General features: G+C 31.9%; 1 protein-coding gene across 4 annotated transcripts in view; it reads right to left on the bottom strand.

The window, feature by feature from the left end:
• LOC145276756 (proto-oncogene tyrosine-protein kinase receptor Ret-like) overlaps positions 1-17,334 on the bottom strand; it is a 343,334-nt gene that overhangs the window by 77,616 nt on the left and 248,384 nt on the right. For 2 of the 4 annotated variants that reach the window (XM_080128000.1, XM_080128001.1), the window contains exons 8-10: positions 13,102-13,293; positions 8,847-9,187; positions 6,028-6,178 (exon numbers count right to left, since the gene is read on the bottom strand). In XM_080128000.1, the coding sequence (XP_079984126.1) occupies positions 6,028-6,178; positions 8,847-9,187; positions 13,102-13,293 (684 nt within the window). The remainder of the gene's footprint in view (positions 1-6,027; positions 6,179-8,846; positions 9,188-13,101; positions 13,294-17,334) is intronic. The other 2 variants (XM_080128002.1, XM_080128003.1) reach the window with 1 other exon arrangement.

Below are 17,334 nucleotides of genomic sequence, written 5' to 3'. Positions count from 1 at the left end.
CAAACCTGGCATGATGATGATCTTCTATGATACACACCATTTTTCAAGGTTAAAGTAAAAAGTTAGGGTCATAGCACACACACACACACACACACACATACATATATATATATATATATATATATTCTACAGCCAAAATCACAAAGGATCTACCTAATTAAAATTCTTTAAGTGGCTTATTGTCACTATCTCTCTCTCTCTCTCTCTCTCTCTCTCTCTCTCTCTCTCTATCTATCTATCTGTCTCTCTCTCTCTCCCTCTTATACATCATATAATTTTTTCTGGACATATTATAACGCGATAGCTATTAGACGTTCCATTTTATTAGCAATTATGACTTCACATATTTCTCCATAAGGCCAATATTTATTTATCAAATATGAAGAAATTCATTTGTTTTTGGAAAGAATTGCATTGAATATATAGCAAAACCGTACTGTGTGTGGATGACTATAAATACTCCCTATCTTGAGTTATAGTATATCGGGACGTGATAAACAAACTGCACTGGCGTATTGAGCGATGCTCTTTGTGTAACAACTGGAGCTTAGGCGTTTGGACAATGTTTTAAAATTGTTAATTAACGCTCCATCTTAGCAGCAGCCAAATAGCGTGTTAAGAGCATAGACTTTCAGGTTTCAAACTTGGCTGGAGGAAGTTGTTAGTTTAGCCTCACTGGTGAGCTGCGATACAACGAAACAGTATTGCTTATGGCTGACTATATATATATATATATATATATATATATATATATATATATATATATATATATATATATATATATTTCTGTAGAAATATATTTCTTATAATATATACTAATCCTTATTTAAGAAGCTCAATGTAATTACAGAGCAATATAGAGAATAAATGATAAAAGATATATTCCAAAAGTCATGATGTTGACCATCTTTTAATTTATTCCATTAATTTACTCAAACTCTATCAAACTTATAATTAATTCATTTAATTCACTCAAACTTAAAATGGCGTAATGGAAACATATTAAAGGTATTTGCAGCTTCTCTTCCAATTTTCGAATTTTAATCATGTCAAATCACACTTCATTTCCTTTTTGACGGATTGATTTTTGCTATTTATTCTGATGAGTTAAGGGCATAATAGATTCACTGATTGATATAATAATTAAGTTATTGATTTTGCGCTACGAAACAGATACTGTCAAGAATTGTATAAGTCAACTGAACTAAAGAAATAAATTATAAGATGGTCAACATCATGAATTTTGGAATATAATTTTTTGTCAATTATTCACTATATATATATTTATTTATATACTAGGAGTGTTGCAAAAATAATTCCTCCAACAATTATTTCGCCCGAATGGAATGGATCAGAGCGGATGAATGAACTTCTTCGTCAGTTACCTGGAAGTTTCATCTTTCTGTTGTAGATATTTACGGTGTAAGACTCTAAGAAAGCTATCCCTATCCTGGGTGTGCACCAGAAGCAGATATGCGCTATTTTATTCCTGTCAAAAGTTCACTGAGAATCGTGGTGCTTATAGAGACGAATAATCTCTTAAGTACAAAAGGCCGCACGTTTTAGTGGTACCATCCGATCTTCATAGCTCTTCAACGTTTTGACTTAAAAACGTAGGAGGCCTTACTTTTGGAACAATCCTCGTATATATGCATATATAGGATGATGGATAGATATAGATAGAGGGGACAGGAGATAGATAGATGGATAGATATGCGCATATGTGTGTTTGCGCATGCGTATATGAACGGAACCTGGTCTACTATAGATCTGCTTACATAACTTTTACATAACAATGAATCACATTTTTACCAACCGCAGAACATCTTCTTTTTTTTTAAACTTTTTTCTCTGCTTGATTTACTAACGATTTTCCATTTACCGCTAACAAGACAGAACATGAAATTCAACCAACGACTAGAAAAGAATCAGGGTTGTTTTTATCCAACGCAATTCAGTACAGGTTCATTAAAACTTGCCTAACATGTTGTATCATTTAAACACAAAATAAAAATCAAACTGACAACCAATCACCCTAAAGATCTCATTTCCGTTTACCTATGGGTAAAATAATAGGGTAGACTGGGCCCTGTAACAGCGTTCGATATTACTGGTTATTAGCGTGCCATTGAAGATATTTGACAAGTCCTCTTTTTCAAGATGCCAATTTGATTGCAAGAATTTTCAGAAGAATCGATTTTAGAGACATATTTTTGGTGATTGTTTTTAGGTTTAAATGTGAGACCCGAAAAAATTATACATGAATAAACTTATTTGTTTATTTCAGTAAAACATCTTGTCCACAGCTATGCAAGTGCAATAATATCCTATTTAGAGTTTAAATGGCAAAAAAAAACATTATGCAGTTATAAAAACTCTACGAAAAAAATAGATGGGATGAATGTTCGAGGTTTGTAATACTGAATTATCATGTCTACAAAATGTCTATCATACTGAACGACACGGAGAAATTTATAAAAATGGGCCCTGTCGCAACTCATGATCGTACAATCGATTTAGAAACCAAATTTCAAAAGAAATTAGTTAAGTGGGTTAAGAGTAGCTAATGAGATTAGAACCCTATGATCGATCCGTTCTAGGTTATATGGTTTACTGAAAACTCACAAAGTAGGTCTCCATTTAAGACCCATTTTATCTATGGTAGGTTCATCATAGCATAAAGTTGCAAAATGAATCTTAAATATTTTACAACCTGTATTAAAATATTACAGTAAATACTGTTTGAAAGATTCATTTCATTTTGCAGACATTATTCAGAGATCTAAGGTTGTTTATAAATTTATGTGTTCTTATGACATTAGCAACCTGTTTACTTGCGTCCCGATTTTAGAGATTATAGATATTTGGACAGATTTTTATGTCGTAGTCAGATATCGCCTCCTCTCATTTCTGTAAGTATATTCGTTGAGCTAATGAAATTTGCCACTACATCTGTTGAATTCAGTTTCAACGATGTAATGTATCGGCAAATAGAAGGGGTGTCGATGGGTCTTTTTAGGGCCGATAATTCCGAATATATATATATATATATATATATATATATATATATATATATACATAAAATTACTGTAATTATTTTTAATACGTATAGACACTAGTGTTTATTTCTTTCGGAAATCATCAGTACAAGGAGTCACGATAATCGCCAATCTGGAGATTCGAACCCGGCCACGAATCCATCAATATACTTGAAATTAACATCTATGTAAATGTAATTCAAGGAGGCCGAGAGTAATCATGTGATTTTAGCACCATGATCTGCGCACGTGTACTTAGAGACTGATTTGTTTCATTTCAACGTAAAGTGCTCAACAATAAAAACCCAGTTCTGAAAGGGAAGACATAATTATTACTATACTTATTTTCAAACCTACAGACACTTGTGTTTCTTCCTTTTGGGAATCATCAGTGCAGGGATTCACGATTACGGCCGGTTTCTACAACCAAACAATGCCGCAGTTCACACAAACCGCAAAAGTCATAGACAGTAAGTCTACATACAAATATAAAAAAGTCAAGGAAAGTAATATAGCATTCTCACAAAACCGGAATGCTATTGAATATTTCATTTATGCCCTGGACCAAGATTTTTGCCTCGTATTTTCGAAAGTATGAGGACCTGTATAAAATTGATTAACCAGATTGGGCAGATTTTAAAATAGTCCAACTTGATTAAATGAAGAATATTTATTTTTAAGCTATCAGTAAAAGTAAAACCTAATAACATAAACATGTGATGTGGATTTATTTTAGCTGTGTGAAAAAAAACATAAAACATGACCTTTGGGCAGATTTCAAAATAGTTCACCTTTGCTTTGAAAACTGGGATCCACAGAACAACACAAATCCCGCGATTTAATATTTTCTGAAACTGAAAAACCCTTAACACACTGGTCTGCCCGTCGTTATTTCACTGTACTTCGTTATTTCATAAGAGATGGAAATGCTTGAATTTAACAAAGCAAGATGAAGAGGACTATCAAACATTTGCATTAGTCAACTAACATTTCGTAGATTTTAAACTAGTCGAACTGAGTGCTAACAATCCTCGACACTCTGAAATTCGACGCAGAGTTTTAACTAAATTAGAAAGTAGGCCAAACAAAAGTTAGCAGAAGATTGTGAATGAGTTATTAGCATTGAAAAGCATTTCAAGAATATTGAAGTATCCGGTGTCGCGTACGTAAAAAAAATCGATACATAAAAAGTCCAAACTCTATTTATCGGAGAAAATTAAAAAGAAAGGACATTATCCCCCCACTTTTACACAGAAAATACAATTCACTACAAATTAAAGAAAGACACCACTTATATATATATTATTGGTGCAAAGTCCTGCATTGAGATAAAGACTGGTGATACCTTACAAAAGTTTGCCTGATTTGTAACAGAATTGGACATAAACTAGAGCAAGGAACGAAATTAAAAGTCGGATGCGACACACAAGAACAAACGAAAAAGACGATGAAAACATACGTAAATATGTGCTTGTAAAAATATTAAATAAAAGCGTAAGGATTCAGTTGAATTCGAGATCAGAAATATCAATCATTAATTTACATACACGGAAAAAGATTAAGTAGACCTATCATGGTAAAGTCTTGTATTGACTGGGTCAAAACTATATTTGAAAATGAATTAATCACTAATGTTATATTTAACTGTATGACGAATAATATATATACATATATATATATATATATGTATATATATAGTAATTTATAAAATATATATAGCGATTAAGCTACACTGCGATTAAGCTATATATATATATATATATATATATATATATATATGTGTATATATATATATATATATATATATATATATATATATATATATATATATATATCGTGTATGTTATTTGTTTTTTGGATATGTTTTGAATGAATTTAATCATTTACGAAAGTGCATTTTTACCTAAATGCGAGTTAGGAATAATTTTTCCTTTAACTAATCTGGTACCCCCACATAGGGAGCGGTATATATATTGTTTTTGTGTTTAATATACAGGAATTGTTTGGACAACAATCAAACAATTCAATTTATAGGATTTGCCTATAAATACGTTTTATGAAAAGGTGGAACCTCTAAGGACAAAAAAGTGAAAATACTAAGAAAGAATTTAAAGAACGTTTCCCTGAAGTTTTCTAAACCAATCTGGGAAACTGCACGAAAATATAAGCCTGATTCAAACTGAAGGAAAATACGCAACCAGCATTTAAGAAAAGAAAAGTAATGTACAGTTTGCCTCATTGGAGAAAATTAAGGGGGAGTGATAGACTTGTAAAACCCGGCATCCTATCAAATTCAATCAAGAAACACCCCGCATCGTCTATGTAAGATAAAAGCAAAAATAAACCCGCGTTTGCACTGATTTCACCACAGGTTTAAACTCAGTACTAAAAGACTAATATTATCCACTTCCTAGCCATGAAAAAAGTTTGTCGGCGTCTAAGGCCTTCAACAATGAAGGGGTGAGATTTTGCTGCTTTTTGGTTTGGTTGGATGTATATAGGTCGAAGGGATACAAGTGATATGAGTTCATCAGAACACATCCTATTAAAGTACTTGTTAAACAGGCACAGTGACGTTACATTGCGTCTATGGGACAAGGGTTGCAACTTGGTGAATAGAGTAGAATCTTGGCAATTTTATTCCAATTCGTTGATTGTTAATACAAAGTCGAGTAGTTTGAAGATGATCTCTCACGTAGGGTGTTATTTGTCATGGCAATCGTTGGCTGAGGTTTTTTTGTAGTTGCTAAAGGAAAGAAGCATTAAATGTCACCATCGATTATGGCCCCAATAAACCACAGACTAAGGATTCTGCCGTTGACTTGGATATGTGTACATTCATTTTTCCCCTCATGTTAATTATAGAGCGTGTTAATTTTGGAGGACAGACTAACAGAAAAAGCCAATTTTCTTTTGAATAATATGTAAATGTATATTGTTTATTAAAATAACTTTCTAATTCTGTTCCACCTTAAAAAAAGTAACTTACCTTTAAGCATTTTCACGGCGACCGTTGTGTAGCCGCTTTTGCCCTCTATATTAAATGCACGTGCCTTCATCACCATTCCGAATTCTCCTTCTCCTAATGATTCTTCAATCAGTAGGTGTTTCCTGGGGAATTCCCATTTCTTGTCTATGTGCTATGAAAATAGAAAAAGAGACAGCATAATACAGGAAGCATCTATGTAGCAGTTGTATATCTACAAATACATGGACTTTTGCACAAGTACACATATACGCATATCTATCTATCTATCTATATATCTATTTATCCATCCATCCATCCTTTCTTCCATAATTCTATGCATGCATTACATGCCACTATTCGCTAAAATTAATGCATTTCTTCAGATGTAACAAATAAAAATTGGCCTAATGGAAAAACATAAAAACATATAAACTCATTATATATATATAAATATATATGTATATATATATATATATATATATATATATCGTGTATGTTATTTGTGTTTGTTTTTGCGATATGTTTGGAATGAATTTAATCATTTACGTAATGCATTTTTACCTAAATGCGAGTTGGGAATAATTTTCCCTTTAACCAATCTGGTACCGCCACATGGGGAGCGGTATATATATATTGTTTTTAAAATATAATTTGTTTTTAAAATGTATTATATATATATATTGTGTATATTAAAGCAACATTTTTTCATTTATAAAAAAACATTGTTAAAAAAACAGAGAGCTTTTGTTTAGTTATATCTTTTATTTTTCATTTTTTGTTTCTTATGTTTTTTGGTGTATAGATCAAAGGTATAAATAAACGTCCCATAGTTAGATTTTCTCTTCGAAGCATGTCGCGATTTGATTTCTTTATTTATTTATTTTTGCTATTCGTCTTTCGTCAAGACATCGTCAGGAACATGTGTAAAATTTGATTATGCTGACGGGCAAATAGTCGCTAGTAGCAATCGGAACGGCTAATGCGTGCGAGGCCGTTTGTGCCTAGTGGGGAGATAACGGGGTGTCCGGTTTTTAGATGAGAACAGGTTCAGAAGGGGGTTTGGATAGGTATTTTTAGATTTTGGGTTAGATCGGTATGTAATCATATTTAGTTCTTCTATATATACTGCTTCCATACAAAAATCATCATAAAAAATTGACAAAATAAAAAAGCTATAACTAAACAAAAGCTCTGTTGATTTTAACACTGTTTGTTTAAATATATATAAAGCACAAAATATAGGCATTCGCCGATATAAAAATATAACGTATGTGCTCTGAAGCCGGAAACAACTTCATTGAGCTTGTTATTTGAAATAATTTGGATATTATAAAGGATAAATAACTTGAAACATATTGTTTAGAAGCTCTAATATTTTATCTACATGCATATAGTAAGTAGTAACTTTTTAAAATAAATATGGCAACACAGCTACACAAAGTTTTCCGTGTTTAATCCTCGCGAGGATTCGTCAGGCTATTGCATGCAATTGATGTAGCTTCGGGTTTTCATATATCCCCGTGGTTTTGCGCGCGCCCCTGTATCTTTGTTGTTTTAGCGAGGATTTTTTTCATTTTTTGTGGTCTATAATGACATAGTTATAATTTGGATGTTTATTTATGCTAAACTACAGTATTTTTTTAAAATATTTATTTATTTGTTAGTATTATTATTATAATTATCATTTTGTTATTTTGTTGTTATTATTAATAGTAATAATAGTAGTTCATTTTTCTCGTTATTCTAAGGTAAATTTATTTTGTGTATACATGCATTTTTTATCTCACTCCTGCAGTTTAATAAAGTTTGGGGTTCATAAAAGTTTATGATAGCTAATTTCTCATTCAAACATAGTTTTCACTGGTCGTCTAGGAATCTACATATGCTGGCTTGCCGTACTTATTTCTCACTGAATTATCGATGATCGTTCACTTTCTTAGTTGTTCGCTCATGTTGTTTTTATTCGGCGTGTCGTATTTGAATGTACTTCTGTTATCGTAATATCTGCTTTAAATATCAACGCGGAAATTCTGCATAGCATCATTGCCATATATATTTTAAAAACTACCTAATTAGCTCTACTTACGTATCAAGACCAATCGAAGTAAATACTAAAAATATTTACATACAATTTCATGGGAATACATAAAATAATAATAATAATAATAATAATAATAATATATATATATATATATATATATATAATTTATATAATTGTGTTGGGACGATTAATTGGAATCGAATCGGAATCGATAATCAGAACTCTTGGGGCATTGGAATCGGCATCGTATTCGGAAACATTTGTGCATATTTTTCGATCCAAAAACGATTCTTTTAAGTTTCTTTTTATTTGAGTGTGTTTACAACAAAATTTCCCACTTCTGGTAGTAATCATAAAATAATAAATATTTATTGATTTAAAACTATCAGTAAAGCTATAATCTATAGATGAACCCCACAATTGTATTTTTACATTTGTAGAAAATATCAGCACATTTAACATGTATTTTAATGATAATCGGAAAAAGTAACAAATTTACAGTAAGATATATAGAGATTTATTAAGCATCGCAATTGGAATCGAGAATTGTATCGCAATCGTCTGATTAGAAAAATAATGGAATCGTCCCATCACTAATTTATATATATATATATATATATATATATATATATATATAGGTATTAAAATATTTTTTAAAATTATTATTGTAATGATTATATATATACATATATATATATATATATATATATATAGAGAGAGAGAGAGAGAGAGAGAGAGAGAGAGGAGGGGTGAAGAGAGAGGGAGAGGAGAGTTAGTTATTAAGTGAGCCTTTACTTACGTCTGAACTGAGAGCGAACGTCTCATGCCTCGGTCCCTTAGTTGCACAGTACGTGAAATTCTGTTGGTGTTGTACTTGTCTCTCCTGGTCGCTGACGTAGTCGGAGGGGGCTGCCGACACGGACACCACGCTGCCCACATGCTTCAGGTTGTCCGATCGGAGTCGCTTCCTCTTCACCACCCACCAAATAACAAAACTGCTTAGGCAGATCATCGCCAGGCAGCCGAACACGGTGGCCATTGCCGACTCGCAGACCCGATCGCAAATGTCCGACTCATTCTTCTGTATGATAGCTGGAATGAAAGGGTCGAGTGACGACTGCGTGAGTCCCGTATACGTAACTGGAAGTAATTCAGAACAGGGTCGCTTTTTAGTTGAATCAAGTCGGACACAAGAAAACCAGTTTTCGCGCGCGCCATATTTTTTTTCCTTTTAAATTTCAAGATTTAGCAGGTCAAAAAGTTAAAATATATATGCGGTCGTGTTACGGTTCAAATTGTAAGCAAATATTGTTAAACTATTATTACAAATTCTGCGGCTCACGTGGAAACATGTAATCAAAAGAAAAGGGCATTTGACGATAGTGATATATTTCCTTTATTTTATTACGGCCAGAAGAAAATAGAGAGGAAAGAACTAAAGGTATATGGATAAAGGCTTGGTTCAAAACAGGGGTTCTCAACCTTTTGTCACTCGCGAGCCTATACTTAAAATTTTGAAACCCATGCGACCCCTTACTTAGGGCTTTCTATCAGCAGTTTAACTTTCTTTTAGTTTTCTGTGAAGGATAGAGAGAAAAAAACATCTGAAATTTCTGAAATTATTTAATACCACATTAAAGCACATTGCTCCTATCTGAATTAACCAGAAGCTATTTTTCTTAAAATAATATAATAATCGTTTTGAAAAGCTATCCAGCCTAGATAGTAAACTGCCTGATGTTGCAGTTCACACTAATATTATCTTATATAATCGTTACAAGTAAAGGTTGTCCTCTTTTCCTGTAAATAAGAAGAACATTAGATCAGTGGAAAATGAGATTATGATAAACAAGGTTCAGAATAGATTCAGAAATTGGAATGTTAGAACTTAGCTATTGTTTTGGAAATAGTTAGATATTGTTTACATTGTAAAAAAAATTAATTGTTCATTCTTTTATGAAAACCGAATTAAAAAATAGGTTAGTTGAGAATTCTTTGTTGTCGAAAGTCTGTTTGGAGAACATGTGCTGAGCCACGTGAGTTGGTCACGGTTTGGAACCACACATCTGACGTCATAGCAAAAAGAGAATTCTCAATAATAGGAGCTAGGATTAGCAGATTAGAAGAGTCGGAGAGTCGGGCAGTCAGGTTCGGGCAGTCAGCAAAGGCAGTCGGAAAGGGTTGACATGATCAGAGGAGGGTGCCTTTAGAAGCGAAGGGAGAACATTTAACCATGTAGAACCAATGTGAATTCCTGACATCAAACCATTTGACCGGCCAAATGAAATAAAGAATCACCATTGATATTTATAACTGTTTTTCATCGGTTCGTCATTCAACGATTGAAGGTAATGAATTTTGTATACCCCCCCTTCCAAATAATGTGTTCCTCCATAATAAGTAATGATTATCCCCCTCTGATGTAAAAGAACAGTATTACACATTCATTCAATAATGAATTCCCATCTCTCTCACACATTGTTATAAATGTGTTGTCTCCCTCATCGTTACCTCTGTATTACATGCCCTCGTCTCCCTTTGAAATGTACCACTACACAACATAATGATGTTGAACCAACGTAGCACACGTTTTGCATTGCAGCTATACAAAAAGATCCTGGCGATTGTAAACTTCTGTCTAATGAGACAAGGTGTCCTGCATTTTGCTAGCGTACTGCAGCATCTTCTGTGGCTATATAGTTCGAAGCTGGATTGGGCTCTCCGGATGCAGGCCTGAGCAGGTGATAAGAAGACCTAGGTTCGCCCAGTTCCAAGTTCTCCCTCTCGGCGTTGCAGACAAAGTCCATCTGAGAGAATTCAATATTTATTTAAAATGTGACAATCAACAATTGTGTAAATTATTATTTTTTAAATGTATTTCTAGCTATAACTTAATTTTTATTATACATACATCTATAAAATATATGCCAACCAACCGTGTAAATTATAATTTTATTACGGTCTTTTTATTCTGCCATTAAACATGTTATTTTTTTAAATATGCCAATCAACAATTTTGGAAATTATAATTTTCTTAATGTGTGTTGCATGAAGTCATTATACACGAATATATTAACGATATTAATGTTTATATCGATGTTGATAAATAATTGTGTATGAGTTTATTTAAATTATTATCAATCCAAAAAGGTGAAAATTATAAACATTACGCAATGACTTTGTATACTTCTATCTATTTGAAGTATTTAAATCAACAATTAGAGTAGTTATGGTATGTGTTTTAGATTATTATACAGTAATCTATTTAAAATTTGTCAAGCAGTAAATGTAGATATTCAAAATATGCATGTCTTTGTATTACATTATTGCACATGTATTTATGAAATATGGAAATTATTTTACTAATGTATTTTATTACATATGGATCTATTTTAACAAGGCCGATAGCCATTAGTCGTATGCTCTTGTGTAATGAATGAATGCGTGAATGCAGGATCGACATGAAATTCTTAAAGATAAACTAAAATGACCGAAAAATGGACTGAAATGACTTAAATAAATAAAAAGTAAATAACTCAGAATGACTTTAATAAACTTAAGGATGAATTGAATGACCTTAAGAATGACTTGGAAGCTTAAAAAATAACTGGAATCCTTCAAAAACAACTTGAATGATCTGGAGAATGACTTGAATGTCTTTGAGACTGACTGGTTGTAAAGTGGGTGATCATTTTACATTAAATTAATAGAGAAAAGTGATCCCCCACTTTATATCACAAAGTTACAAACATATGTAGTAAGAAGAGATACTACACTTTGATCTTGGTCAAAAGGCACAGAAAAGCTTAAAAAGCTAAGAACAGCATTTATTAGCAAGACCTTTGATCTTAACCAAAAAGGCCAAGCACAAAAGTGTTACGGACAGACCGACAGACCGACCGACAGACCGATCAACCGACCGATCGACCGACAGACCGACAGAGTGACTTATAGAATCGCTTGCACGCGACTAAAAATGTCGGTTTATAGTTAGAGAAATTATAGATTTTTCTTAGTCTTTCTGTTAGGTTACTAATTAGGTTATTATACATGAATAGTCTAATCATACGTCATTCAACAGATGTGGAAATTATTTTACTAATTCATTTTCATCACACATGAATCTCTTAAAAATGCCGGTAAATAGGGAAATTATACATTAATGCACTTATCGTATCTCATTTAATAAATGTGGAAATTATTTTACTAATTTACTTTTATCACAGATGAAAAAAAATTTTAAATATCGGTTTACAATTAGTGAAATTATAGTTTTATTTACGTCTCTTTGTAAGGTTATTAATTAGGTTATTATATATGAATATGCTGATCATACGTCATTCAACAAATGTGGAAATTATTTTGTTTATCTATTTTTATTACACATGAATAGCTTTTTAAAAAATGCCGGATAATCGTTGGAGAAAATCTAGTTTTACGTACGTCTTTCTGTTCGATTTATTATACATGAATATACTTGATCATAGTGTACGGCACAATCACGTTGACACACAGGTTCTTGCCAGATCACTGAAGTTAAGCAACGTTGAGCCTGGCGAGTACAAAATGGGTGACCATTTGGGAAGGCTAAGCGCTGTATGTACCTTCTGGGAAGGTTGGGTGTGGGGCCAGCACCCTCACTTTGTAAAAAGAACTCGCTAGGAAACCATCTACAAAAGTTGTAGATGGTCAATGCCCCACCCCCAGGGGCTCAAGGGCTATGGAATACTGATCATATGTAATTCAACAAATATGGAAATTAAAGAAACGCATAATATTCTCTTCTTATCATATCATTATGAGTAAAGTAATTATATGAATTAACAAAAGTCGATAGTTAATATTAATTGTATGTTTGTATTGTTTCAAGTTCCTGTAGATTTTAAATTATGTTTAAGAAAATTTTAGACAAAGAATTGATAATTTATATTAATATTTACCAATGTTTTTTTGTTTTTTTTTATAACATCAAAAATATACAATCATTATATCTGGACGGTCTTCCAAAATATAAATCGTTCAAGAAACAACCGATCTGAAAAAAGAAGACTTACCATTCGATACGGCATCGACTGATCCAGATGTCGATTTTGGGATTATTATTTCTGTGGACTTCTCATATTTCTCCGTTGGTTTTATTGAATGTGGAACGCAGTTGCACATCAACTTTGCATCGCAAGAACAAACGCCCTTGGCTTTTAGAATTCCCATCTCGTTGCGCAAAATACCCGTATAAGTAATTTGGGCTAAAAAAGTCAAACATAGCGATACAAAATAATTTTTAAATCTACAATTACAATAGAAAATAAGTCAAAAAAATAAACATACATATACATAAATTATCGTATATATATATATATATATATATATATATATATATATATATATATATATATAAACTAACATAATATTCAAATATATAGACAAAAAATCACATTTAACTACACCTAGGTTTAAAATATCACTAGATATCTACGCTTCCCGCTCAGAAAACACACACAATGGAAGGATCAAACTTAAGGTCAACTAGGCCTTTGTCCTGTAAGTGGCTGCCCATTGGCTGATAAGGAAGGACGCGGTGAAAACTAGGAAACTGATTGGCTAACTAAAAATTCCATACAATGTACATATGTAACAACGCGAGATAACCATAATTCTTCGCATAAGCCTAACGAATTCTAACGTGAATAAAACGCGGAATATTCTGTGTAGCTTAATTGCCATATATATTTTTATAACTTACTATATATATATATATATATATATATATATATATACATACGTACATAGAAATTATAGTTACTAGAGAATAAATTAAGAAATAATAAATTACATACTCTCCAAGAACATAAACAGCAATATTGTGTGCGATTGTTTCAGAGACGATATAATTTTTCATTGATCCCAGGTCTTATCATCAGTACAGAAAACTGATACCAAGTTCAAAGTTAAAATATAACAACATGGCTATTGTGAATACAATAAACAGTTATATAGCATAATATAGATATATGCGTGTGTGCGTGTATGTGTGTGCACGTGTATGGGTAAGAAAAGGCAACGTACGTTTGTGCAACTTGCTTCAATAATCATGTAGGAAATTTTTTATGAGTATTGAAATGGTCGCTTGATTTTATTCTTAATAATAACAGATGACAATAAAGAATAGAAAAAATAATCACATGCGTAAATTTAAGTGTGTGGGCAAAGAAGTAAAAGACTGATCTTAGTAGATGATCCTAAAGATATGAGAAATATTTTCTTTCGTGAAAGGTATTCCCTTGTTTTAATCTGTTTGTGACTAAAATATGAATTAATTTGCAATTAATCTACGGACATAAAAATAACTTATTTGCAGATTATTTATTTTGATAAATATAGCTTTTTTTAAACTTTACTTGCGCATTTGTTCTTTAAGTAAGATTTATCTCGCGTATATTTTTGTGGGGGGGCTCAATTAATTGTTTCATTTTTTTTAGTAAGATTAATCTCGCGTGTAAACTATAGTCGAAGACGATCCGAAGGCTCATTTTTCGTTAGCTGCTACACAAAGTTGTACGGGCAGCCATCACTTCATTCCCAGGATTACTTCACTCGTTTTGATCTTCCCTTTATAATGCTGCACTCTGTCCGAAAATATTGCCTGAGCAGCCCCGTAGACATGACCCAGCAGTATCGTCTCAGGCGATTAGCAATAAACTAGAGTATACATCGTAGAACTGAATAGAACTATACCTCAACCATTATCGGACGGATCAACTAATACAAACAACATAACACATATCTTTTAATAACAACATAGCCTATATTTTTGAATAACAACATTGCCCATATTTTTAATAACAACATAGATCATATTTTTGAATAACAACATAGCCTATATTTTTGAATAACAACATAGTCATTATTTTTGAGTAACAACATAGCCTATATTTTTGAATAACAACATAGCCCATATTTTTTAATAACAACATAGCCCATATTTTTGAATAACAACATAGCCAATATTTTTGAATAACAACATAGCCCATATTTTTGAATAACAACATAACCTATACTTTTGAATAACAACATAGCCCATATTTTTAATAACAACATAGCCCATATTTTTGAATAAAAACATAGCCCATATTTTTGAGTAACAGCATAGCCCATATTTTTGAGTAACAGCATAGCCCATATTTTTGAATAACAACATAACACATATTTTTGAATAACAACATATCAAATATTTTTCGAATAACAACATACTACATATTTTTTTAATAACTGGTTTAAGGAGATTATGCATTTCTTGGAATGGACAACAATATTTTTTAAGATATTTTAACATTATCAGCTACCGGAAGTTTATGACTGTTCTCTTAATACATGCTTATTTTTTACCAGACCTCCCAAAGCCGTAATCAGAGTCAACCGGTTTAATCCCTTATGAAATTTACAAATGTCAAAATATGCTGATATGCTCCGATATTTTGAATGTCTGCGCAATGGAAACTCCGTTCATTAAAATAGCGGTAATTACCGATGGGATATTTTTATTCCTTTAATTGTCATTTTTTATGAGTCACGAGTAAAAATGCTTAAATACTCCCACTCTGGTTTATACCCATTTCTAATTAAGCAAATTGCCAAATAATTTTAAGCTCAGTTAATAATTAAAGGTTTTAGTCACAATGGGAACAACGTTGTTTTAGAATAACTGAAAATAAACGAAATATATTAAAACGTAGATAAGTCCATTTCAACGATATGCTGCGTTCGTAACCCATGAGTTAATGAAAAATACTCTACCGTAATCAATCAATAACCATGTAAAGAAGAAAATAACGCTATTTAAAAATGGCATCTTAGGATTGGTAGCTATAATAGTGTATTTTATTAAATTATATTATGCATAGTTATTGTCAAAAAATGTAATTGATTTTGAAAAAAAAAAAACGTTTCGAAATACTGCCGAGCGAGGTATGAGGTATCTTAGAATTTCATTTACGTCAATATAAAACCGTTTATATATATATATATATATATATATATATATATATATATGTGTGTGTGTGTGTGTGTGTGTGTGTGTGTGTGTGTGTGTGTGTGTAAGTTTGTTAAATATATATGGCGATTAAGCTGAACAGAATTTTCCGTGTTTCATCCTCGTGAGGATTCGCCAGGCCGTTACATAGAATCAATGTATCTTCCTGTTTATATATATTTTCTGATACTGGCTTTGCTATTCAGCAAATCGGATCCTTTGTTCCTCACACACAAAATTATCATTAGCCAACAGCCACGCGTTTATCAGATAAAGGTTCACTTGATCTCTAATTCACCTGTTTCTTTGTTCTTTTTAGTGATTGGTTTTTTCTTTGTGTTGGAAACTGATCTAGTTTTCATCCGTATGTTTTTCACTTACAATTTATTTTATAGAGAAGAGACTCGTAGTTGATGCACCGGCCCATGTATGACACCAATACACCATGCATCTAATTTCCAATGAAAATAATATAAAAACTAAATTCTACAGAATTAATTGTCACTTAATTAGTCGCTCAATTACTCTCTCAGTATAATATTGACCGGTCTTGACTTGGCCATCAACAAGTATATTATATTTAGACGAAACTTGGCATATTCAATTGGGTAACAAGAGCTTTGATGTAAATAAATCCAATTCACAAATGTTGTATTACGGTTCATTATCTTTTCTTCGTTATAAAATAATTGAATGCATGTTTTCTTATTGATAGAAACACAAAATGTATATTCAAATAGGATACAAGGAATAAAAAACTCTTGAATCTTTTATTGATAAGAGATAGACGCACAAGTATTTACTTATTTTCAAGATGTCGGTTTTGTTATTAGTAGTACCTTGCGTACAATTTTTTCAGCCTCCATTGTTGGTATACAAGTATATAGCGGTTCAGCAGTTGTAATATAATATAATTATACGTTTGCACAACTGGGCTTCATCAGCGCATAGAAAAAACAATTTTGTAAATATTTCTTATTAACACAGCGAGTTTAGGCTGCTAAACTTTTGCAAAAAATTGCTTTTTTAAGCACTGATGAAGTCCAGATGTGCAAACGTATAATTGATTAAATGTTATATACTTATATGTCAATACGAAGGTTTGAAACAATTGTACGCAAAGCATTACCAATAAAGGATCAACATTTTGAAAATGAGTAAATACTTGTGTGTTTGTTCCTTGTAAGGTGGGAGCTTTAAGAAAAATAAGTACAGCTCTAGTATCGCACTATTGAGCTATCTAAATGAGAACTTTACT

Source organism: Euprymna scolopes, chromosome 5, assembly GCF_053919585.1.
Source record: "Euprymna scolopes isolate OS-2025 chromosome 5, ASM5391958v1, whole genome shotgun sequence".
Classification (NCBI taxonomy): Eukaryota; Metazoa; Mollusca; class Cephalopoda; order Sepiida; family Sepiolidae; genus Euprymna; species Euprymna scolopes.
The sequence above is the reverse complement of the archived record's forward strand: the minus strand, read 5'-3'. Positions and strand labels throughout refer to the sequence as shown.